The sequence below is a fragment of the Pipistrellus hanaki genome, assembly GCF_964339955.1.
Source record: "Pipistrellus hanaki genome assembly, chromosome: 11".
Classification (NCBI taxonomy): domain Eukaryota; kingdom Metazoa; phylum Chordata; class Mammalia; order Chiroptera; family Vespertilionidae; genus Pipistrellus; species Pipistrellus hanaki.
In genome coordinates, this window is record NC_140513.1 from 5,750,617 (window position 1) to 5,776,117 (window position 25,501).

The following is a 25,501-nucleotide window of genomic DNA, read 5'->3' on the forward strand; positions in this document are numbered from 1 at the left end:
TTTTCCTCCTGGGCAGCACAGACACACGCGCGCCCCCATGGGCCGGCGGGAAGGCTGCCCCGGGAGGCGGAGGAAATCACGGCTCCGAACCCCGAGTGCCCCACACACAGCTTTCAAGTGTGTGCAGCTCGACAGCATATGGCAAATCAATTACTAGTTTAAATCTTAAAACACAGGCCCGGCAAGTGCGGTGCAGGAGTAATCAGGAGCACCGGTTCGGGGTAGATTGCAGTGAGCCGCTGGAGTTTTGAATACAATAAATCATCATTCCAGGCAATGGGAAGCCATATTGACACTTACTCCTAATTTGAATATTTAATTAGGGTGAAGTTCTTCATCAAATTACAGCAGAACTGGGAGAAAGCCTGGAAGACTTACACAATTACTGTCTTAACCCCTTACCAGCTGCTCGCCGTGAGCTCAGGCCCTCGTCCCGCTCTGCAGGGGAGAAGGCTGGGCCCACAGCTGACCTGGGACACTCCGTGCCGGTGGCTGAATGGCGGCAACAGCGAGGCCTGGGGCCGGGCCGCTCCTGCCCAGGCTCCGCTCCGGAAGGAACTCCGGCAGAGCGCGGACGCACGAGCGCCCACTGTGGCCCGGCCTGGCACTTCCTATGTCCCCCACTTAGTCCTCACAACATCCCGCCAAGAGGGTGTTCTCATCCCCGTTTACAGAAGAGGAAGCGGAGGCTCAGAGGGAAAGCACTCGCTCCAGGGAACAGTGATGGTCTGTAAAGGTGCAGGTCACCCGTCTCCCACACGCACCCTGTGTTCACCAGAAACAACAACGAAGACAAAGAGTGCCTCACGCCAGCAAAAACACGTCCCAGGCTGTGTTCTGGATATTCATGCTGCACAAATACACTGGATGAGGGGCAACCAAAACCTCCTCCACAGCACCCTGAACGCTGACACTTGGATTAGAAGTGCCCCCTGAGCTCCCCATGCAGGGGAGCCACAGGATGCTGCGGGACGAGGCAAGACAGCAGTGCCATGTACAGCCTGTACAGCCCCCTGGACACAGACGCCATCCACACCCTCAGAGTGGGCACCGTGGGAACACCTGGTGTCCACGGGGAGGGGAATGTCAGTAACAGGACACAAAAATGTGACTGTTTTTCTTTTCTCCAAATGGTAACCGCGTGACAATAGCATTTATAACTGCGTATCAGTTTAGACGAGAGGGCATTTCCTTGAAGCCCTCTTTTTCACTATATGGAAACTGTTGTGGCCATTTCATAGACGCCGAGTGATTGTGCAGAACCAGGAGAAACACACTGCCCCTCGCCATCTCCTCCAGGCCTGGCGATGGCAGGTCTGAAGATGCCCAGCCCCACTGAGAAGCTAACAGTGAGGGTCGTCCCAATAGCTTCAGACCAGCAGCTTCCTCTTAAAAGCTCGCGATGGTTCCATCGCCCTCGTTTGGAAACTGCGGAGGCTCCGTCTGAGATGCGGGAAGCTGATGGCGGGGCAGAGGAGAGGGCGGCCCATGCTGCCCCTGGCCCGGCCCCCCGCCGCCCGGCCCGGCTGGCAGGGGGCACCCCCATCCGTCAGCCCTGCTCCTTGCGGGAGCAAATGGCACCGGGAACTTTGAAACTTTCCTTTGTATGTTGCATGAACCCATGGAAGGAAATCTCTTTTAATGAGGAGCGATGTAGTTACAAACTCTCCAGAGCCATAATTAGAGCAAACTAATTGAAGTTGTGTTTTGACACACTTTCCAAACTCACGGGCGCCGGTGACACATTCACAGCACTCCGCGCACAGCCACGGCGGCGGCGGAATCATCAGGCTAATCACGCTTATTTGCATTCTCATCGCGCCGGCAGCTCTCCTTAAACACCGTTTCCACCACCGCTCCTCTGCCTAAGTTTCCACGGAAAGATATTAACAGTCGTTATTAGTGCTCTGGTGGAATGTTAACGTTAAAGAATAACGACGTGCGTTCACATCTACGCCGGATGCCGACTTTTTCTTAACCGCCGTCGGACGGTTTGGGGGTTCTCCCGCAGCCCCCCAGCCTGCAGGTGATGGCGGGACCCCGGCTTCACTTCGGACACCGGCTCAGAGCCCATGGACACCGAAGTCGGGGTTTCTGAACAATTCTGTCTCAAATGCTCGACAAGAAAAATCCTTTCTTTCCCTAAGCTCACTAAAATGAAACCGTAAGGAGAAATTTTTTCCAAGCAGTTAAAAAAAATCCACAATTTACAGCAGGGTCCTCGGTAACAGCACTAATGAGTTCCAGGAGGACGTGTGAAGCCCCTCGGCGATTGAAGACAGACGTGGAGGGACTGGCACGCGAGGGAGGCCGTGGGGGCGGGGCGGCCGGCTCGGCCCCGTGGAGGCCCGTTTGCCACCAGCAAGGCCCGTTTTTTGGATGCTTAACTCAGACACTCGCATGGAGAGGAAGACTCGACAGTTCCAAATAATGGTTATTAATGGCTCCCTCCTCTAACCTGACAAATTGCATCTGAGATTTAGAGCGGGAGAGGTATGAAGAGTGAACAGAACCTGACAGACGGCCAGCGGGCACAGGGCTCCGCTTCCTCCACGTGGGGGAGGGGCAGGGCCCCGGGAGACGGTCAAGGCCAAGGTGTGACCACAGCCTCCCGCCCCAAGGTGCTGGCTCCAGCAGGTCGCACGTGCAGTGACCACGGGCAGCGGATCGCTCCGGTCTCACCTCCCGGTGGAGAGGGAAAGGGCCAGGGGCCCCGTGACGGAGGCCGGGCCGGCCCCGCGATGCCTCTCCCCGGGTGTGGGCATCAGGCCTCGGCCCGGGTCCCCCTCTGGAGTCTCGGGGTTGGGCCAGACAGCCGCTCTCCTCCTGAGCTTCTATAAGGATCTCGGGATCAAGAAAAACAACCATGTCATTTCCCCACTCATAATTCAGGAGAGAATGGGGGCAAACGATTGCCCCGTCTTCACTAAAAGGGTTGAATTTGAACCATTCACATTTCAGAATGGATGTCTAATCTCGACCCGGGAAAAATCTGAGTGAAGAAAATGCCTCCTTAGAAAAATGCCAAGGACTGGACTCTTTTGAAGCTTGGAGCTTTCAGCTCCTTAAATTACCATCCTTGTACCAATCTGCTATTTTTCAAGTCGCTGATTACTTAAAATGAAGGGGGAGGGCTGAGCTTCATAGCGGCAGCAGCCCTGAATCCTGGCGTTTCTGCACGGCGTTAGGTTTTATTGCGCCGAGCCCTGCGATGCCCAGACACCTACCCCCCGTATAAAAGAACAGGAACGAGCCCCGGCTGGGGCCGTGGGCGCTGCGCGGCCATTCCAGATGATCACGTCCAAGCTTATAAACCGAAATATTTAAAGTCTCTAAACCTCACTGACCCTACTTTTGAAAACAAGGAACAGATGGACACAGCTAGCTTTTCATCTCCTTCCAGCCTTCTAAAATACCCTGTCCCAGCGCCAAGGGGAGCGAGCTGCCAGGCCAGATTCATAAAGGGCCGAGAGCGTGAGAGCGGGGCCGCGGCGGACACCCAGGCCCCAGGAAGGACCTCCGGCCGCCTTCCCGCCCCCTGGCCCGCCCCCACGCCGGGGAAGACAATTCGGTGGGCAAAGTGAGACCATGACGAATGGAGGGGGATGCTGGCCACGGTCTGGAACAGGTCCTGGCGGTGCCCACCTGGTGCAGAGTCCCAAATTCTGGGAGCCTCGCGGCCCCTGGAAGGTGGGGAGACGCAGGGTGGGACCTGGGTTCCGATCCTGCCTTCCCTATCCTGACGCTCCGCCCTTGGTAAGTCGGTCACGGTCTCTGCAAGCTTCAGTCTCCTCGCTTGTTAAGAGGAGGATCTAAGAGTCAGCTCATGGCGTGGCAATACAGATTCCCCAGCACACTGTACATGTTCCCATGATGCCTGGCACAAGATGCTCAAAAAACTGTAGCTGAAATAATAATGATAGCTATGTTTATTCTCAAAATAACAATTAATATTATTGTTCAACTGGAAAGAAACACCTGCTGCTCAAGCTCAATGCCGCCCTCCCCTCCGGCAGAAGCCCAGCCCAAATCAACCTAAGGGCCTTAGAAAAGTTACTGCAAGCAGAGGATTGCGCTAAATATCCACATTGATAACGGAAACCCTGTCTTGAAATAGAACAGCAAAGGGGGAGGTTAGTAAAGTCCCAGGAAATACTGCTTGTTTAACACCCATTTTTACTCTGTCTGGCAGCCAAACTCACACGGAGGGAGAGACCAGGTGAAATATTCCACGGACCAGCCACCTGCAAATAGACTGTCAGCCTCCAGGCTGATGAAAGGCAAAACGTGCGCCTCTGAACGCCCTGAAGTGATCTGACAAATGCATCCTGACTCTCGGAGCGCCGTTTTCATAACCCGAGGAGGCCCTTCTCCAGACCCAGCTCCGCCCCCGCACACGGCCTCCCGCACACGGAGAACCGGCATGGAGAGAACCAGGCCACTCGTGCAGCCGTTCTCAGGACAACGAGAGGACACGTACCCACCAGACCCACCGAGGAAAACCCCTGACAGGCACAGGCCGCACAGAGAGAACACGCGCAGGCAGCAAGTGCCTGGTCAGACCTGGCGGTGTGAGGGGGCGAGCAGGCCAGCTCCGGGCACTGCGTGGAGGAATGGTCCCTTCTTCATTCAACAGAAGCTCTGGCCTCCCGAGAAGCCACATTGAACATGGATATAAAAAGGGACTGCTCAGCCTGAGCTCATCACTCCCGTCTAACACCACCAAACTGCGTTCCGGTGAAATCGCGCCTTCGACAGCCTGTGCACCACCCCTAAGTCTGATCCCGTTTCAGAAGCGGCCGCAGCTCTGAGCGCGTCTGAGAGGCTCAGATAACTTCCTCTGTGGCCGCTGCACTCCACATGCTGATCACAGAATCAATCAAGCTGCTGTAACCTGGCTTCATCGAGGACTCTGGAGCCATCCAAGGGCCTGAGGACCCAACGCGGCCTCTGCAAGCTTCAGTCTCCTCGCTTGTTAAGAGGAGGATCTAACATGGAAGGCTGTGCCCGTTCACCGTCTAAAACTCAAGGGGACTGGAGCGCAGCGCGGTCTCAGGGTGAAAGGCGTTGTTGTTTACAAAGCGCCGGGAACAGGCCTGGCTCCTGAGAAGCACGATGTGCGCCTCTGCTTGTTGGATGGAGAACAAGTGGAAAGGCGCGATGTATGAATACACGATGCCTTGCTTACGTATCCAAACCAGCGCACTGAGTATGTTTAATAATTATTTTAAAACACCCCCTTCCCCGCCCCGTTCGGGGCCACACATTCCTCAGGGAGCACTGGCTGTGAGCAGCCTCGGAGGTGGCAGTGAGGAAAGTACTGCCGAGTGTGGAGGCGCAGGAATGCAGTCGCTGTTCTCTCCCGCGGCTTTGGGAAGCGGGAGCAGGAGAGAGAATCCGCCATCACTAAGCCGCCAGTGTGGCCGAAAACCAGAGGCCCGTAGCGAGCCAGCCCGTGAAGGCCGCTGTGCCCGGTGCTGGCGGAGAGGAAGGGGAAGCCAGAGAACGTGGCTTTCCAGAGGAGGCGAGGGCACCCGGTGTGGAGCCGGCAGGCCAGGCCCTTCAGAGGAGGGGAGGGCACCCGGTGTGGGGCGGGCAGGCCAGGCCCTTCAGAGGAGGGGAGGGCACCCGGTGTGGAACCGGCAGGCCAGGCCCTTCAGAGGAGGGGAGGGCACCCGGTGTGGAGCAAGCAGGCCAGGCCGCACGCTGGGCCCAGCGGCCTCGCAGGAGGGCAGGTGCGGCAGAGGGAGGCACAGGCCTGGCCGGAGCAGAGGGGCTTCGGAATGGGGACGCCGTACTCAGGAGCCGAGAGATGACTCCCGGGTGACGTGCGTCGATGTGGGAGCCACATCAGACAACAGGAAGCCAGTGAAGGTCCTGCAGAGAGAGGACGGGGGCGTGTCTGAAAAGCTGCCAGGTGGCAGAGACACCTGAGGCCCGGGAGCCGGCCCGCGCGGGTCCGCTCTGACACCCCACTGTGGGAACCTGTGCCTGGCGGCGCGGACGGCAGCACCGCAGACAGGACAGGTCCACGCGCAGGGCACACACCAACCTGCGTCCCCCGTGCTGAAACGAAGGAGAGAAAAACCTGCAGAGGTGTCACATCAGGAAGGATGTGAAACTGTGTCCTCTCCGGCAGACAAAGCAGGCACGGGTGTGTGTGTGTGTGTGTGTGTGTGTGTGTGTGTGTGTGAGTGTGTGCGTGCGTGTGTGTGTGTGTGAGTGTGTGTGTGAGTGTGTGTGTGTGTGTGAGAATGTGTGTGTGAATGTGTGTGTTTGAGTGTGTGTGTGCGCGTGTGTGTGTGTGTGCATGTGTGCGGCTTCTGTGTGGAGGGAAAGGAGGGCTCAGTATCACAGGGACGCCGGACACGGCTCTGCCTGGTGAGCCCTGCAGGGGGTTAGGGTTCGAGGGCCGCCATCGGGGGAGACGAGGACAGAGCCCTCCCCCCGTTCACCGGCCCAAACCGCCTCTGGCTGCCGTGAAAGTGCGGTCACGGGGTGTCTGTGTGGGGAAAACAGCCCTGGGGCCAGGCCTTGGCGCTGCCTGCCTCTCACTGAGCCCGAGCAGGACACCCCTCCTCACACAGATGGGCCTCGTCTGGGAGCACAGCTCAGCTGACACGTCACCATGCCCTCGGTCCTCCAGGCGAGCCTCTCCCGTGGAGAGGAGAGCCGCTGGGCCCTCTGTGAGGCAGACACGCGAGGCCAGGCCAGCCCTGCAGGCGGTCCAGGCTCGTCAGACCCCCGGCCGCTCGGGCCGGCGGCAGACCCTGGGCAGGAAAAGGGGAGCACGGCCCGACCTGCGCCCCTCGGGGCCTCTCGCTCACGTCCTGCAGCCTTGGGAGAAGGCTGTCACCTCGTCACTGAACACTGACAAGTGCTGAGGATGGACAGCAGGACGGCCGCCGTGAGCTGAGGGGGCGGGGGGGGGGTGAGGGGGGCAGGCAGAGTCCACCCCATCGTGGGAAGCGCCAGCGAGGCCGGACAGAGCACAGCAGCTCCCGAGCTCGGGCGGGGGCCGCCGGGACAGGCGTGGGCGCGGGCCCGGATTCGGATCCCCGCGCCCGGTCCTCCCTCCGGGGGAGCCGTTAACCTCTCCGATGACAGCCCGGGGTGGGTGACGGAGCGGTCTTTGAGGTCAGCGAGGATCTATGTTCTCCAGACCTGACGCCGACAGGCGAAGGCTGTGACTGAACCCGTGTCCCCGAAGAGGAGTAAGTGCATGTGACAGATCCCCGCAATCACAATGCCCCAGTTCCCAGAGTACCTGTCACAGATTGATAACATCCACGCAAAAAGTTAAGTACAATTATGTCTGTCACCAGGAAACATACTCCGGAACGTGACTGACGTCTCGCTGGGAGCTGACAAATCACCGAAGATTGTGAGCGGCTGGGGCGCCGCCATGCACCCTCCGCGGGGAGCTCGCCGGCCGGCCCCGGGGAGCCCGGGGCGCAGGGCAGGCTGCTCGGCGGCTCCGGCGGGAGGTGACTCCCTCCCGGGAGGGATGGTCAGTGGAGGGTCCCAGGCCCGGTCACGGCCTGAGGTCGGTGTGGAGCAGGACGGACAGGCCTGAGCACCCAGGCGGGCAGGAAGGGTGAGTGGAGCTGCTGGAACCACATTCTCCACATTTTCCAGGCCTCCTGGGCCCAACCACCACGGAGAGAATCCCGGCACCGGAGCCAGACTGCGTGTTCCAGACGGACACGGACTCCGAAAGGGACGGGCTAACGCGTGCCGAGGCCGGGGGCCGCGGGGAGGGTCCAGGCAGCCGCTCCGCCGTCATCCAGCTCCTCTGACACCGGCTCTGGGGCCTCAGAAGCCGACGGCGACAAGTCGGGTGGGCAGACCCCGGGGACAGACACCCGCTGCTGGGCCCTCCCCGCCCACGGGAGCTCCCGGGCCCGAGGCGAGGTGCCCGCGCCCTAAGGTGGCCTCCTGAGCCTGAACGCCCGAGCGTGGGGACAGGGCCTGTGACGCCGGGTGTGTCAGAGGAGCCCGGAGGCTGGCTGACTGGTGCCAGCAGCTGGGAACTCACGGCCCTGACGCTGGCCTCTCTGAGGCCCAGCAGTTCTTACGTGGGGGAGTTTATTTGCTCATTTTTTAAATGTGAAGCCCGGGTCTACGCCTTCTAGCTTCAGTCCACCCGATCTATTTGCCTCTGGGGCTTTCAGGGCCCATCCCACCCGGAAACACCGCTGGCATCTCCTCCGCATTAGCCTCCCACGGACGGCCATGCACTCCGCTGCAGCGGCTGTCTCCCAGGTCTGACCCGCGGCTGACCCGCAGTTCCTCCCGCAGGCGGGGGGGGGGGGGGGCGCGGGCAGGGGACGCCCTCCCAGTGCAGCCAGAGCGTGGGACACTGCCTAACGGGTGCGCCCGCTGCACACGCCAGGCTGCCTGCCACACACCCCGGCTCCCGCCGGGCACTCACACCACTGCTGAGCCCGGCTGCTGAGGCCCGTCCCTGCCCGCCTGTCACCCTCATCTCCTGGCTGCGGGGCTCCAGTGAGGAGCAAGTGGTGGAGAGTCGGCTCTGTCACTCGGAACTTCAGCTCCCTAACTGCTCTGTGTCATGTGCAAATGTGGTACACGGGCTGCTAAGGTGTGATCACACCACTGGCTCTGCCGCTGAGCAGCCGGGGTGCAGTGCACCAGGGCCTGCTGGGACGGCACAGGCCGTCCCCTCACCCACACCCACACCCCAGGGCTCGGTACTCCATCCCTGATCACACCCGCCTCCAGAGCTTCTCCGCACCCTGCGGCCGGCGGCGGCGGCACCTTCTCTCCAGCAGGATGGCGGTGAGACCCCGTGTGGCCTGGCTGAGCTGAAAGGTGCTTCCCCCCTGCACCGGCCCGGCAGCGGCACAGAAGAGAACCGGAAAGGCTGCGCTGGCGGACTGCAGCACTCAGCCTGCCCGGCAGAGAAGGGGGTGTCTGGGCCTCAGCCCACGGCCAGCGCCATGCTGCAGCCAACCTGCGATGGGCTGAGGCCGGAGAGCAAACAGGCTCCGAGCTCCTGGGAGAGGCGGCATCACCTTCTGCGGCTGGGAGCTCAGAATCGTGTGCAGAGATGACATTCGCCGAATGAGAAAGAGCAGCTCTGCCCAGACACCTAATCCCGCCTTTTGCCACAAACGTCACCAAAACTGCATCCAACTCAGTGGATACAGCCAGGGGGCAGGCCCACCATGAAAGGACAGCGCGGTCTCTGTCCGTAGCCACAGGAAGGACACGGCAGAAAGCGCCCGTCCGGGCAGCCCCTGCCTCCGATCGAGAAGGCAGCTCGGCTGGGACCACGAGGCCCTCAGGGGATGACCCGCCATTCCTGAAGAGGCCCACTGACTGCCTTTTGTCTGAATTAAGCTGGAGATCAGAGCTCACCAAAAAAGGGATTTAGTTCTTGAAAATATGAATGGCAACGTAAGAAACGGGTAGAGCAACACGATTTTAACTTCTGAGACAAAGCCTGGAACTCAAGAAAGCAATACAGTGTGCTCCTGGCCCAGCTCCCTCGTCCCCTCCCAGGCCCCACCAGGGATTTGCTGGGGAAACGCCTGCCGCCCTTTGCTCAGGTACCAGCCGGCCAGTCCTCCGCGCCGCCGCCGCCTCCACGTTTGGCCAGTAGAGGGCGCCGCATCACCACTCTCTCACGCTTGCGTAGGCTTTGCAACCTGATCCTTGGTTCACACAAAGACCAGGCTGAGGGAGTTGTTCTCATGCTGGTGGTTCAACACCACAGGAGGAGGGAGCAGCAAACCACCAGCTTGCTATTACATGGTATCGCCTCTGGAAACAGTGCACAGAAAAATGACAATTATGCACCTTTGCTCATTGGAAATGGGCTTTCTGTATTCTGTCAATTTTCTACAAGTTAGTATTACTCTCATAAACAGAAAAATCCCCAGGATTGCTCAGGGGCTCTGGAGTTTTGGGGGAGAGGGAGGTGGTGGGTGAGAGCAGCACAAGGTCTTAGGTTGATGGAGACGTATTTTTGCAAAACTGAATACGTGCCTGGACCTGCGCTGAGGGCTGGGAGGTCACCGGCCCTGGACACAGCCCTGCCTCCAGGAGTTCGAACACAGAGTGAACACAACACAGAGCGAACGCTGAACAGCCGAGTGGCTCAGAAAAGAAAGCCGAGACCCAGGCCCAGCCCCTGGTGCTCAGGGAAGGCTCCCTGGGAGAGGGGGCATGGGGCTGGCATCTCCGGTGTCCACGGGAGCAAAGACACAGACGCAGGAAAGGAAGGGAAGACCAGGCACCAGGTCAGCGTGAGGTCTGAGGCTTGGGGAGGGCGGGAGCTGCCGGATTCCTCTGCCGGGAGTTGGAGACCTGAAACCTCAAGGCAGGGGTCTTCAAACTACGGCCCGCGGGCCACATGCGGCCCGCAGAGGAGTCTGATCCAGCCCGCCAGGTTTTTTGGGCAGTGAGCACAGCCGAGGTGTTACAGTAGGAATTAGTAGTTCATATAGTCCGGCCCTCCAGCTCTCTGAGGGACCGTGATCTGGCCCCCACTTTAAAAAGTTTGAGGACCCCTGCCTCAAGGGATCGAGTAGCACACTCCTCATTTCATCCATCTCCAATGGAAAGCTCGGATAAGTCATCAGCATCTCATTTTTTAAAAATTATCAAAGATGCTGGATAAGAAAACAATACAAAAGCCAAAGGCACAGAAGCCCTACGGATCGGGAGGCTCCGCAGCTGTGCGGGCCCCTGTAACCCCCCGCACAGCGGGGCGGAGAGCGGAGAGGCAGTGGTGTGACTGGGAAGCACTGACGTAACATCCAATTATTCTGCCTACTGGCTGACTTAACTCAGCCAAATTAGGATACATTTTATATTGACTATTTTGACATTTGTTTTATTTGGCAAGTAAAACAAAACTGATCCAATTTCCTTACAAACACTGTAAACCATAAACTGTACAACAAGAGGTTATAAAATATGGAAGCCTTGTAAACACCACCTGCAGTTCCACCCGCTGCCACACGGGGTCTCGGGCCCTCTCACCTCAGTGGCCAGCGACCGGGCTCCACCACTGACCGTGCCCACCACTGACCGTGCCCACCACTGACCGTGTCCCACAACTGACTGACCGTGCCCACCACTGACCGTGCCCACCACTGACCGTGTCCCACAACTGACTGACCGTGCCCACCACTGACCGTGCCCACCACTGACTGTGCCCACCACTGACCATGCCCACCACTGACCGTGCCCACCACTGACCGTGTCCACCACTGACCATGCCCACCACTGACTGACCGTGTCCCACCACTGACCGTGCCCACCACTGACCGTGCCCACCACTGACCGTGTCCACCACTGACTGACCGTGCCCACCACTGACCATGCCCACCACTGACCGTCTGTGCCCACCACTTACCGTGCCCACCACTGACCGACCGGCAAGCTTCTGTGGGGACCGGTCCTCCCGCTTTAACTCACTGGGAAGCAGCACCTTCTTCACCCAAGAGGAAGGTAAAACCTGCCCGAGGTTGTGCCCGTTTCCTGGTCCTTCCCAGCCGAGGATGTGGACAGGGAGCAGCTGGAACGGCCCAGCAATGAGCCTGCCCAGGTGACGGGCCTGCGTGGCCCGGAGCACAGGTGAGGGGACTGCAGCTCTGGCCGCGCCTGCGCAGTGAGCAAGCGCTGAGCTGACTGCATCGGCCTCGGGCTCCTAACCCAGCGTGGGGACCTGTCTCCTGCCGAGGGCCATTCACATTCACAACACCATCCGCAGCCATACACATCACCAACTTAGCATTAGCCTGGGATATCTGGTTAAACACTTATTAATCACCCCGAGTGGCTTGGCAGGCCAGACCAAACGGTTTTAAGGGCCGGATACGGCCCCTGGCCGGACGCTCCCCACCCGTCCTAACCCAGGCAGACACACGCAGCCGCCCCGCCTCCCTCTGGGTACACATCCGCCATTTGTGTCTTCCCCATCGGAGTGAGCGGGAAAGCTGCTTCTGAGGTGCCAGCGATCCCAGGCAGGCAAGCTTAAGGACCGCTTGGCTGTGGTCCGTCCGGAGGAAGCCCAGGTTGTCTCCATGGAGGATGAGCCGAAGGAGCTGGCTTCTCCCGAGGGGCGGGTGCTCAGAGAGCAGTGCAGCCCGGCCACCCTGCCCTCCCAGGGCCAGGCGCGGGCGTGGACCAGGAGGGGCGCCGGCCGGACCGCTCTGCCCTGATCCTGACGGACTGTGTTCCTCTCCGTTCGCCCACCGGGAAGCTTCTGGACCCACTCTCATTTAGGTGACAGTAATCCCCAATGCCACCGCCGCCAAGCCTTCCTCGTTTTATTTACTTTGGTAATCCCCGTCTCAGACTTAATCCGTCATCGCTGTTGTTGTTCCTTGTCCTCAAATAATTTACTCCTAGAGATGCGCGGTTTCTCCGTGTGGCGGGACTCTTTCCCCACCAGCATCTTACAGAGAGTGAGACCATTCCCACCACCATCCCGACTGGAATCAGCTGCAGAGCACCGTTTGCTCTCCCGAGTTTCTTTGTGGAAACAACGATTAAAACGAACATCTCCTGAAAGACTTCTCACTGTTCTCTCAAACCCAAACCACTCACGTCTCAGTTCTACTCACTGGGAAAAGGAACAATGTGAAAACGAACACAACGACTTACCGACCCTCCCGGGTTTCTGAGGAGTGGCTGGCCGAGGCAGAGGGAACTGCACCCTCTTCCGCCACGGCCGCAGGCCCCGCCCGATGCAGCTGCAGCCCTTCAGCCAGCCAGCACCCCGCAGCTGCCGCTCTGCTCCCTCAGGGCCTTCGTGTGTGCGGGACAGAACACACCGTGGCCTTCGCATTCGAGCGATGCAAGGATTTCTAACTGGACTCTGAACTCTCCTTCGGAGGCACACTGCTCCCGCACCATTTCAGCAGATGCTGAGCGGAGGGGCCCTGAAACGTGTGCCCTGGGACCCAAGACCACGCGACTGTAACCGCATCGCAGCCCGAGGCGCCACGGGCCGGGCCTCACCTGGGAAGGCTGGGCGCGGGGGTGGAAGCGGCGGACGACTGGGAAGGCGTGGTGGGCTGAGATGAGTCGTGGTTCCTTGGAACTCGGCCCATCCGGTACCAGATGCCCATGCTGTTCAGTTCCCTTTGGGAGAAAAGAGAGATCTTCGTGGCGCGGGTGAGCACAAAGCATTCACCTGAGTGACAGAGCACACCGGCTCCTTTAAAAGAACCACCAGCTCCTTTAAAAGAACCGCCGCCTCAAACACCAGGGAACTGCTGCCCACAGATGGGCCACACCACCCTCTGTGCCCTGGGCCGCCACACCACCCTCTGTGCCCTGGGCCACCTCACCCTTCTGTGCCCTGGGCCACACCACCCTCTGTGCCCTGGGCCACACCACCCTCTGTGCCCTGGGCCACACCGCCCCCTGTGCCCTGGGCCACACCACCCTCTGTGCCCTGGGCCCTCTCTGTGCCCTGGGCCACCTCACCCTTCTGTGCCCTGGGCCACACCACCCTCTGTGCCCTGGGCCACCTCGCCCCTCTGTGCCCTGGGCCCTCTCTGTGCCCTGGGCCACCTCACCCTTCTGTGCCCTGGGCCACACCACCCTCTGTGCCCTGGGCCACACCGCCCCCTGTGCCCTGGGCCCTCTCTGTGCCCTGGGCCACCTCACCCTTCTGTGCCCTGGGCCACACCACCCTCTGTGCCCTGGGCCACACCACCCTCTGTGCCCTGGGCCACCTCGCCCCTCTGTGCCCTGGGCCCTCTCTGTGCCCTGGGCCACCTCGCCCCTCTGTGCCCTGGGCCACACCGCCCCCTGTGCCCTGGGCCACACCGCCCCCTGTGCCTGGGTGTCACCGTTCAGAGCCGGCCTCCGGTGGCCGGCGTGGCGGTCCGGCCCGGCTGAGCCGGCACAGAGAGGCGGCGAGGTCTGTCAGGAGACTCACCCGATGAACGTGTACTGAGGGGGCGCCTGCTTGGTCCGGCCCATGATCCGGATGTCGCAGATGGCCGCTTCCGTGGAGTCCCGCGGGATAAACTTAATGCACAGCCGCTTCTTCCTAAAGGCCACTTCCTCTGCGGGAGGAACAGGGAGAGGCTGAGTCTCCACTCTGCGCATCCTGTCCCGTCACGTTCCCTTTCTGGCAGCGAAAGGGGCTGGTCATCCATGCACCGGACAGAAGGGCTGGGCCCTGCCCCTCCGGGCCTCCCCCGGCCCCCGGCGGGCAGCGGTGTGCGGGCCGAGGGCAGCCTTCCCCGCGGAGAGGGCTTCCCCCGCCGCCTCTGCGAGCAGCAGCCGCACTGCTCCCGTGGCAGCCCGCAGGACGGCACACGGACACCGCGTGTGAACACACTGTATCACACGGACTGCCTTCTTTTCTCCTGTCCATTAGAGAAACTCTCAGACGTTCCCCGGAGTGCAGGACCCCACACGTTCCTGTCATCTAGTTTCAGCGCCGCCCCATGGACAGGCGGGCTTCACCCCGGGCCTGGCCGGAGGAGTGAGGGTGCATCTCTAATATAAGGTGACCAGACGTCCCGCTTTTGGCGGGACAGTCCCGATTTTTGTAAAAAAAAAAAAAATTATAAAAATCGGGACTGTCCCGCCAAAAGCAGGACGTCTGGTCACCTTACTCTAACACCATGTCTTGTCACCTGTCCTATAGCTCAGCAGGCACCTGGGGCAGACAATCCTTTTTAACACGATCACCATGCCCTGACCATCCTTAAGAAAATGGACAACAGTTCCTAATACCATCCAATCAATAGTCTATATTCAAGTTCCCTTCATGGTCTCAAAGAAGCCACTTCACTGCCGGTTTGTCTGAACGGCTGCCAGGCCTCTCCAGTCCCTCTTACTCTGGCACAGCCTCTCCCCCTCCCTTGTCCTCGGGCACCGGTGCTGGAGAGGCTGGTCCCTCCTCTGTGCCCCTGTGAACGGCAGTCACGGCTGGAGGCCCGGTAAGAGGCTTTTTTAGACAAAAACACTTCCCGGTGGTGCAGGTACATCCTGCAGCGACAGCTCGCCCGCTCAGCTTCTGGGGGTGTCGGTCTGTCCCCCGGGGCGAAGTCCCCAGCAGCCACTCTCTGAGTGTTCACCACCCCCCCCCACCCCCCCCGCCCCACGACTGCTGCTTAGATCCATCATTTCATTAAAGGTTCCAAAGTGGCGATTTTCTAAATCTGTCACCCTCCTACACCTGTAGCTGGAATTCTTCTATATAAAAAATAACTTTGCTTCAGCTACTTGGGCTCTCTGAAACACGCTGTATTTCAGAGGAAACAAGATAACGGCGTGATGCTTTAGTTACCGAGTCTTCGGGATGCGCCTGTGTCTGTGCCCTCCCAGCCCCGTGGTGCCAGCCGGTGCCGGCTTGCTCATCTGTGGTTTTAAACACGTTTCGTTAACTGCCGTCACTCAGACGTGAGTCACACAGACCCGGGCACTATGGCTCTAATCTCTCCGGGCCTCCGTCCCTCTGTCCGTAAAAGGAGCCGATGGAACCCGCCCTGAGGGAGGCGAGTGGGTGAAAGGGGGTCGAGATACGCTTCCCTGAGCCCCGTGCCTGGCACACGTATGTGCTCAGTGAGGAGCAGCCATGAATGTCTTATCATCATCAAGGAAGCCTCCAGCACACGATTTCAGTGGGGGCTCAGCACTGACTCCCAAGCCCTTTCCGTTCTGCGTCAGGAAACAGGCGTTCAAATCCGGGAGCAGCGAGAGGAGGGCGGGCAGGCCTGCGGCCGGTCTCGACTTTACCAGGAGGAGCCCAGGTCAGAGGTGCGTGTTGCTGTGTGTGTGTGTGTGTGTGTGTGTGTGTGTGCATGTGTGTGTCAGGAGGGGGAGCTAAGAGCCAGATGGACACTCGAAACTCTGTGGGTTCTCTTCCTTGGTGAGGACACTGAGGGCTTGACAGGACCTAGAACCGAGAGTAACGATGTCCTGAACACAGACCCCACAGCAACCCAGCTCCTTGGAAAACATCCGAGACAAGACCAGACTCTGACGGTGAAGGAGGCGAGACCTGCCCGCACAGGTGAGAAGGCAAGTATTTCACTCGCTCTTGCCACGCTGCTCTCCGCTCCCTTCCTCCCTCTACAGCACGGAGCCGCTAACTGCACGCGCTGCACAGGCCTGGCTGTAAGGAAATATGTCCTGCAGAGCCAACAGGAATGCGTCCAGTCATGCCAATGAGCACAGAGAGGACACAGCCCTTTACTAAAGCAAACAGCCTGCCAGTGGCTAAGGACTACATGGACTGCAACTAACTGTACTTTAAACTGATTACAGGAGTCAGTCGCCTCCTTTTGGCTGACGTTATAAAATCAGGGCCTCACATGCACCCAGACGGCACCCGTGCCCTGGGTAAAGGCCCCAGGAAATGACACGAAATGAAGGCGACCCCGAACCCATCCTCCTTGTGAGGTAAGGCACCCGGCGGAGAGGCCAGGACAACTTGAGAAAGTCCAGGCCCAGGGAAACGCTGCCCGCCGTGGGTCACGGCCCAGGCTCACCCCACAGCAGCCAGACCGCAGCCCAGGCGGGCCCCCTGGGCTTCCTCGCTGAACTGGTTCAATGAGAGCAAAGTGCAGAATGGGAAACCCCTGTGGCTCCACAGTATCAACACAAAGACACCGTAAGTCAGTTAGTTGTTGAAAACGAACACCAATTCTAAAACGCAGAAAGGCAGGGGATGGGGGTGGAAAATTAACACGAATCTACAGGCAATTTTAGTTCTCAAGTGGACAAGCCATTAAGAATAAGCAAAGGTAGCAAGCAACCCCTTGTGAAATGCCCAGTCTTGCTAATAAATAACGAAATGAGAATTCAATAAAATTGGGATAGCAGAAGTAAATTAAAAATTTAAAACCGATGCTGGCAGGTCTGTGGGAAACAGGTACAAGCCTGTGTCATTAGTGGCACCATGGATTGGTATTTCTGGAAGTTAATCTGGCAACAGAGAGTAATAACGCTTATCTTTATTGAGCCCATCCTCTGAGCACAGCACTGTGTGCAATGGGGACCTTAGGCGATTCAAAGGTAAATTAAACACGGATCTTGCCCTCAAAGAAAGAGATAAGTAGCGAAGACATGCAGAAAACACATAAATGGCTAAAATGCAGCTAAGAACATGACTGTGAGGTAGACAATATCCCATTGCCCATTTTACAGATGAGGAAGCTGAGGCCCAGGAGGGTGAAGTCCTATAGTTGTTAAGTGTAAAGCCAGACTCGATGTCAGGTGGGTCACCTCCACAGCCCGAGTTCTCCATGGGCCACGCTGCACTTGGTCCTCGTGGAGGTAACGACGGGAATTAAGAGGCAGAATCACTCCCTTCGGCTGCCCGCCACTGTGACAAGCACTGCTTCCTTCCCTCCCGCCCTCAGCACGTGTTTGCAATGAAGGCGGCAGACAGGGGCTGGCCTCTGACAGACGTAGCCCCGTCTCATTACGCTGTAATGTAGGTCCATGCAGGTCCTTGTTGCCACGTGCACATCACCCAACTAGACTACGGTCCTTGAGGAGAGGCCAGGATCCTCGTCACCTTCACATCCCAAAGCCCGCAGTGCCACAGCACCCGCCAACCTGAGCTGACTGGGCTTCTTCACTCTGGTGTGCAGGGACCAGAGGCTGCCTGGTGCCGGTGGGAGGACTTGGGCTCAGCCGGAAGGATATGGGGTGTGGGCGTCCCGAGTTGAGAGGAAGGGCATTTCAGGCGAGGAAAACTAGCAAATCTGTAGCCAGCAAAGAAAGGAGCCTGGGGAACGCACCGCGCGCATGGGAGTCTGCATGTGAGGGGCACCTTGTAGAGGAAGGCTGGGCAGACCATAGGGCCCAGGACCCAGGAGCCTTAAGTACTTGGACACCCATCACCAGGAAATCATTCACAATCTGTACACACCTACAGAGTCAACATCGTTCCTATCAAAATCCCAGCTGGCTTCTTTGCAGAAACTGACAAATCCCAAAATGTATATGAAAACCCAAGGGACCCAGAATAGTCAGACCATCTCAGAAAAGAAGAACAAAGTTGGAGGACTCATACAGAGCTGCAGTGATCAGTTAGGACTGGCATGAGGAAAGACACAGGTGGATGGAGGACTCGGAGTCCAGAAAGGCAGTTATGGCCCCCTGACGCTCACCACGGACGCCGAGACAAGTCGGCGGAGGAAGGATGGTTACACAGCTGGAATTCCCACGTGCAGGAATGAAGCTGGACCCCTCCCTCACACCATTCCCAAAAACTAACTCAAACTGGATCGCAGACATAAATGTTAGAGTTAAAACTGTAAATCTCTTAGAAGAAAACATCGGCATGAATCTTGGTGACCTTGATTTAGGCAATGATTTCTTGGGTATGTTACCAAAACTATAAGCCCCCCCCAAAAAAAGGTAAACAGATCCCATCGAAATAAAAAACTTTTTGAAGGACAAGAAAGTGAAAAAAAAAAAAAAAAAACCCAAAATGGGAGAAAATATTGCAAATCATATAATTAATAAAGTACTTATATATAGAATACAGTTAAACCCTGAAAAACACAGGGGATAGGGCACCAATCCCCACATAATAAAAAAAAACCCAGATATAACTTTTGACTTCCCAAAAATGTAACTACTAATAGCGTACAGTTGACTGGAAGCCTTGCCAATAACATATACGGTCAATTAATACATATTTTGTGTGTAATATGTAGTATTAGACACTGTATCCTTACAATAAAGTAAGCTAGAGAAAAGAAAATGTTAAGAAAATATGGTTACAGCATTTACTGAAAAAAAAAAAAAATCTGTGTATAACTGGACCCACACAGTCCAAACCCATGTTATCCAAGGGTCAACTGTATATTGAAATATTCTGACAACTCAATTAAACAAAGACAACCCGCTTCAAGATGGCAAAGGACCGGAAGAGGCCTTCCCAGAGAAGACACACTCACAGCCAGCAAGCACAGGAAAAGATGCCCAGCATCCTTAGCTAACAGGAAACACACACCGGAACCAGAACGCCCACTTCCTGCCACGGAGACGGCCGGATCAGGACAGTGACCCGCGCTGGAGAGCCGCACGCACTGCGGGGGGAGGGACACGGTGCTGCTCCTTCTAGAGACTGCGGCAGCTCCTCAGAAAGTTACACGCGGAGTCAGAACAGGACCCGGCCACCCCACGCCTCGGGAGACCCCTCAGGGAAACGAGAACACACGTCCACACGAAAACGGGTACATGGATGCTCACAGCGGCATTATTCATAGCAGCCAAAGGGAGAAACAACCCAAACATCCGTCAAGTGGATGGATATGCAAAATGCAGTATATCCATATAAATGGCGGATTATGTGCGATAAAAAGAAATGAAATGCTGATAGATGCTGCAACACGGATGGACCTTGAGAACATATGCTCAGTACGAGGAGCTGATCACGAAGGACCACATACTGCACGGTTCCACTCACATGAAACGTCCTGAACAGGCACTCCTACAAAGCAGACTGGTGGCTGCCCAGGGCCAGCGCAGGGTGGAGGGAAATGGACAGTGACTGGGGAGGAGATACCTGACGAGGGGATGAAATATTTTAAAACTGCTGATAGTGGCTGTAAACTCGGTGAATACACTAAAAACCTCCAAAGTGTATACCTTAATGAGTAAACTGTATGGTGTGTGAATTACTAGTATAGCCAACAAAGTTTTACCAAACCTCCGATACATAAATATGTAAAATCTTTTTGTTAAACACACACTTTTACAGAGCGGCACTGTGGTTAGAAGTGTGGCTGGTGTCAGGCTCGTGTGTGTTCTAGTTACTCCCCACTCCGGGAGGTAAATTCTTTAACTCCTAAGCTGTTACTGAGGCTCTCGTATCGCAGATGTGCGCTGGGTTTAATAATACCCATTTCCAAAGGGAGGTCTTCTGAAGATTCAATGGTCTCAGGTATGTAGAGCATTTATCACAGGGGTTAGCACACAGAAAACAGTATCAGCTATTATAATTATTAACTAACGCATATAATTTCAAACAAGTAATAGCAAAACGTCCAAAAGTGAGGAGACTATTAAGAAAATGAAAATATGCTACGCAGAGGGACCTCCTTGTGTCCCTGAAGTAAGAGCTATGTGGGCCTATGCAGATATTAAGAGTCTGGTCTATGGGAAATGCTAGCAAACCCAGCAAAAATAGGGGGTCCCAATGGGGCCAAACATGGAAAACTCAAATGTGTATGGTGCAGAGTGAGACACAGAATTTCACAGAGAAACCGTGTCATAAAGGCAGACGTCTCTGAGTTCGTTCTTAATTCACTGCTTCACGGTGTGGGCATCCTAAAGTTAGTTGGTAAGAGTAATTAAAAATAAAACAAATTATATCCCATCAATATGAGGAGGCTCAAATACACAGAGGTTTCCCGGTGCTGTGTAAAAGCTTCTAACTCGTCAGGGGCCCTTCTGCTCAGTCCTGCTCGGGGCTCACAGGGATCCTGTGTCCGCTGGCGGGCAGTCTTCCTGCTTTGGGCCCTTCTTGTGAGCTCCAAGAGCCCAAAATGGGCACATGATTGCCCTTGCATTCCCTGGGCATCTTCTGATTTCCCTCTTTTGCATCAGGGTCTTTGCCAAGCCTGGCTTCAGCACACAGAGGATGCACTGAGGACAGACTGCCACCCGCCTCGCCATCCATTCCTGCGACCAGCTCAGCAGGGAGCCCCCTCTGGGAGACAGGGACATTGGGCTCACTTACACGGTGCTCCCCAGAACGCTACAAACCCCTTGGAGAACTGAGTCGGGCACCAGTTTATTCATGGACAAGCAGTAGGGGCTCCTAAAATATTTCCAAAGAAAAATGCACATAACACCTAAAACTATACCCGGAGGAAGGACCCAGCATTGGGATGGCGGGACTACAGGGGACTCACGTGTGTCCACCGTCTCCTGGATCGGGATGAAGCCCACGGGCAGCGTGTCCTTGATGTCGATGAGTTTCATGTCCACCAGCACGTTCCCTAAGTGGCTCTTGGGAAGAGAGAAAAGAGGATTACTCCAGACACGCCTGCGGTGTGTTTGCCACATTGGCCTCGAGATGGGTATCGACACTATAACCCAGGGGTCCTCAAACTTTTTAAAGTGGGGGCCAGATCACGGTCCCTCAGAGAGCTGGAGGGCCGGACTATATGAACTACTAATTCCTACTGTAACACCTCGGCTGCGCTCACTGCCCAAAAAACCTGGCGGGCCGGATCAGACTCCTCTGCGGGCCGCATGTGGCCCGCGGGCCGTAGTTTGAAGACCCCTGCGGCATAACCTGCTGCAGCTTCGCGACGGCAGGGCAACGAGAATGGGAGCCCCTTCGTGTCCCTCGGCGGCCACACGGGGACTCGGCGGCCGGGAAGGAGTTTCCCTGCAGAACCTCAAAGCCGCTCCCTCACCCCGGACACGGCACGCCCGGCTAGGCGGACGGGCAGCCGGGAGTGCGGAGGCACAGCCGGAGGACACTGTGCACCGTCCCGGGCCGGCTCTCCGGCCCCGCGGGTCAGAGGGCACATCCCCGGGCAGCCGTGGGGGGAGCTGCGTCCAAACCGAACAGAGCCAACCACACCCCTACGTGGTTCCAGCCTGCATGTCGGCACACATTTCTGCCGCTCAATACATTCTGTAAAATCCCAGGAATCATAAAACACCGCATGGAGCAGCCTCAGTATCACACACCTTCCAGAATGCAGGCACCAGGGCCTTAAAGCTTCTATGTAGTGGTAGTATGTGGGCGCAGCATCTGTGACCAGAGCAAAAACGTCTTCCGAAGACAGCTCCCGCCCCGTCACTGCGAGAGAACCATCTGCAGATGCCCTGGAATGAGCCCTGAAGATACCTGCCCCCCAACTTCAATAAGGGGGCCACCCCGGGGGTGTCATTAAACCCTTCAGAGGAGTCTGCGGGTACTCCCCTCCGCCAGCAGAGCCAGCCAAGGACAGACTGATGGCTGTGACCAGGCGGTACAGGCCAGGCGGAGAGACCCCACCAGTGCACGAATCCGTACATTATAAATCAAAAGCACACAAATGAAATAAAATGTTTAAATGAAACTGAAGGTCATGAGTCAAGTGTACACCGGTCCCGTTGTCACAAAACCGTTTCCTTCTCCCAGAATCTCTAGAAGTCCTCCTCAGTGGCCGCCTCAGGCAAACAGCCCACAGTGCTGCCCGGCAGGCGGACCAGGGACCCTCAGGGCACGGACACATCTCCGACCTCGCACGGGGCTTGAACCGTGAGCCTAACTCGCAGACGTGAGCTGCCTGCAGAGCTGCCTCCTCTAATCCCTCACCCTTTTTCCCATGGCGGCTGCGTTTCCCTGCCGTCGCTGCGTTCTGCATTGAGAAATTAGCACTGGGTGTGTCCCTCCCGGAGACGATGGGCGTTCCTCAGTATCCTCTGCACATGCCTTCCGCCTGACAAGCCGGTTCCGCGGAGGTCCACTGCACACCACTCCGAGGCCTCCCCCTCCACACCACAAACGTCCCGGGCCATAACACCAGCACGTGGGTGGGGTGGCCATTTTAAAAAGCATCCGAAACCCTCCCGGGCACACCAACCGGGAGCTGTGCAGCCAAGCTTCCCGTCTGCGCGGGCCCTCCACGCCCGGGGCTGCGCGGCACCGGGTTTAACACAGTGGGCCCGCGACGCCATTAATTCCGCGTGTCCCTCTCCCCTCCCCCACCCCGGGCTCCCTTTCATTTCCTCCTCATAAATATGAAGAACGTATTCCCCATCCTTGTTGAGCAAATGATTCATGCCAAAAGCCCAATATGCACTGACTCAGGGTATTTATATTGCCTCTGGTCGCCAGTGCTTGCTAGTATACTGTAATTATTTTTGACAACCTTGCATTTAAGGTAGCCACAGATAACCAACTTAATATTCAAATGTTCATAAATCCTTCTGTTTAATATCCTCCCTACCTAATCTATGTACATTATTATTACAGGTAATGCAGAAAGTACAGGGCATGAGAAGTGCAATTAATCTCGATCCTTCCCCAGGAAGCAGTGTCACTCCAAAGCCGGGTTCCGGTATTAATGGCGTTATTGGGGGAAGGAAATTTAAGTTCCAGAGGAGTCTCCCCAAACTCCTACACTGGGAGTCTCAAGTCACCTAATTAAGAATCTGTCCGGCCCTGGGATCCCGGTCCCTCCTTCCCGGCTGCACAAATTACGCCAGCCGCGTCCTCCTGACAGCAGGCCCACGGCGGCTGCGGCAGATCAGACGATGCCTCGTTCCTGTCCACCCCTGGCCGGCCGTGGCCCCCGCCACCCCGGAAACGGATCCCCTTGGGTTTCACCACGGGGCCCTCCTTCTTTTTCTGGAACCAGATGCCCTACTTCCTCTGCTGCTTCAAAGGAGGGCGGAGGTCTCCCCCAGGGCACCCTCCTCACGCCCCACCCGCTCCCGGGCCTCCAGGAGGAGGGCACACGAAGGAAGCCCTCCATGGACATCTCTTCAGTGTTCAACAACTGGTGCCTGGAGCATGCATTCCCCACAGGAGCTTTAACACCAAAATTAACCAGCGCAGGCCACGCACCTGCCATGTTAGACTTGTCACTGTCCCCACACGAAGGGGGACTCCTCTGGCCTAGAGCACCAAGAACCCACAGCCTTCGGGGGAAACGCAACAACAAAAATCACACACACACACACACATAACACACACACACACACAACACACACACATAACACACACACAACACACACATAACACACACACATAACACACACACAACACATAACACACACATAACACACACACATAACACACACACAACACACACACATAACACACACACATAACACATAACACACACACACACACACACTGAAAGTGGCATATGAGACATAGCTCCTGGGAAGCCGCCGTTCTGAGCCGCAGCCCCCTCAGTCAGGACAGAGAGGATGAGAGATCAGAAATGACCCGTGAAGCCACTGAGCAGAGCGAGGCCGTGCCCGGAGTCCATCCTCACAGCCCGGCGTGGCAGGGAGCAGCTGACCTCGGCGCCAAGGCCATCATCAAAAATTCCCCATTTACGGCCCCAGTCTGAGGAAGGCACACTAACAGGAGGGGACACTGGTGAATGCCCGCCTGCAGGACAGGGGACGCCATGGCACAGAGACCGGGGAAGACCATTCTGGAAACGGGAAATCTGGGGGAGGGCTGAGTAGGCAGCACCTTTCTAGCTGCGCCTCCGGGTGTGGGTCAGCTTTCAACCCGGCTCCTCCGAAAGTTCTCCCACCCCCCCCGCCCCCCCCCCCCACACACCCCTGGGATTTGTTCCTCGGAGGCCAGGTGGGCAAATGAGAGCTGCCAGAGGAATTCCTGGTTTGCCTGAGACATTTTAGTGGAATTCACGGTACACTGGGGCACACAGTTAACAATAAACACTCTTCATAAAGGAAGCCCAGCGTGGGCCGCTGGTGCCACCCGGTCACTGAAGCCACAGCTGAGTGAACGTGGTGACGAGGATCAGCCACAACAGACACCGAGGACACTCCCGGCAGCAGCGCGCGGCGTGCGCTCACTCAGCAAGCGGAAAGGCGCGTTGAGACTTACGTTTTCTTTGGAAAACGATCTGGTGAAGCACAGGTATCTGGTGACCTTGGACTTGAACAGGCCGTCCTTCCAGAGGTCAGCGTCCACGCCGTCTGCCGTCTGCGCCACCTGCAGAGACAGGACCCAGGTGAGGAGTGGAGCCGAAGCGTGCCCGCCCCCGTGCCTGTGCCAATTAGCACCGGCCGAACCCGCACGGCATCTCATTAGCTCATTTCTCCGGCCCCGCAGAGACTTTCCAAAGGGGAAGGGAGAGTGAGAACACAACTTCTAAAAGCTCGGCCCCCGGGGAAGCCTGATTAAAGACACCCTGACAAAACGGGTCCTAATGAGAAGAGCAACGCCTGTTGTAACGGCCAAGAAGTCAGCACATCAGGCTGCTCGTTACCACCCCGGGGGAGGTCGGGGTGCAGGACGAAGCCCAATGGGTGTGAGATGCCCCCTGAGAGGGCACAGCCGTGGGGAGCTGGCACGGCCCTGCTCCAGGACCCCGGGCCCGCCAGGTGCTTCGTCCGTGGGGTCCACGGGGCCGGGCAGGTGTCAGGAAACCCCTCCCTGCGTATCCTCCGGGCACCAGCTCTGCGAGTGCTAGTCAAGGTCGGGAACTGTCTCATGTTAGAAAAAGAAGGCAGACCCGGCTCCCGGGCTATCGCCTCACCAGGAAGCTGTTTGCCGGGATACAGATGCTGGCGTTTCCCTCTGAGGAGAGGTCAAGGATGAAGCCAGCCGAAACCGGTTTGGCTCAGTGGTAGAGCGACCGTCTGCGGACTGAAAGGTCCCAGGTTCGATTCCGGTCAAGGGCATGTACATTGGTTGCAGGCACATGGCCAGTAGGGGGTGTGCAGGAGGCAGCTGGTCGATGTATCTCTCTCATTGATGTTTCTAGCTCTCTATCCCTCTTCTTTCCTCTCTGTGAAAAATCAATAAAATATATATATTTTT

The 25,501-nt window shown here is 57.2% G+C and overlaps 1 protein-coding gene across 3 annotated transcripts in view; it reads right to left on the reverse strand.

The window, feature by feature from the left end:
• The window catches only part of MVB12B (multivesicular body subunit 12B), a 119,550-nt gene that overhangs the window by 59,559 nt on the left and 34,490 nt on the right, over positions 1–25,501 (reverse strand). For all 3 annotated transcript variants that reach the window (XM_084898569.1, XM_084898567.1, XM_084898568.1), the window contains 4 exons: positions 24,563–24,670; positions 20,883–20,979; positions 13,928–14,057; positions 13,000–13,122 (listed from right to left, as the gene is read on the reverse strand). In XM_084898569.1, the coding sequence (XP_084754695.1) occupies positions 13,000–13,122; positions 13,928–14,057; positions 20,883–20,979; positions 24,563–24,670 (458 nt within the window). The remainder of the gene's footprint in view (positions 1–12,999; positions 13,123–13,927; positions 14,058–20,882; positions 20,980–24,562; positions 24,671–25,501) is intronic.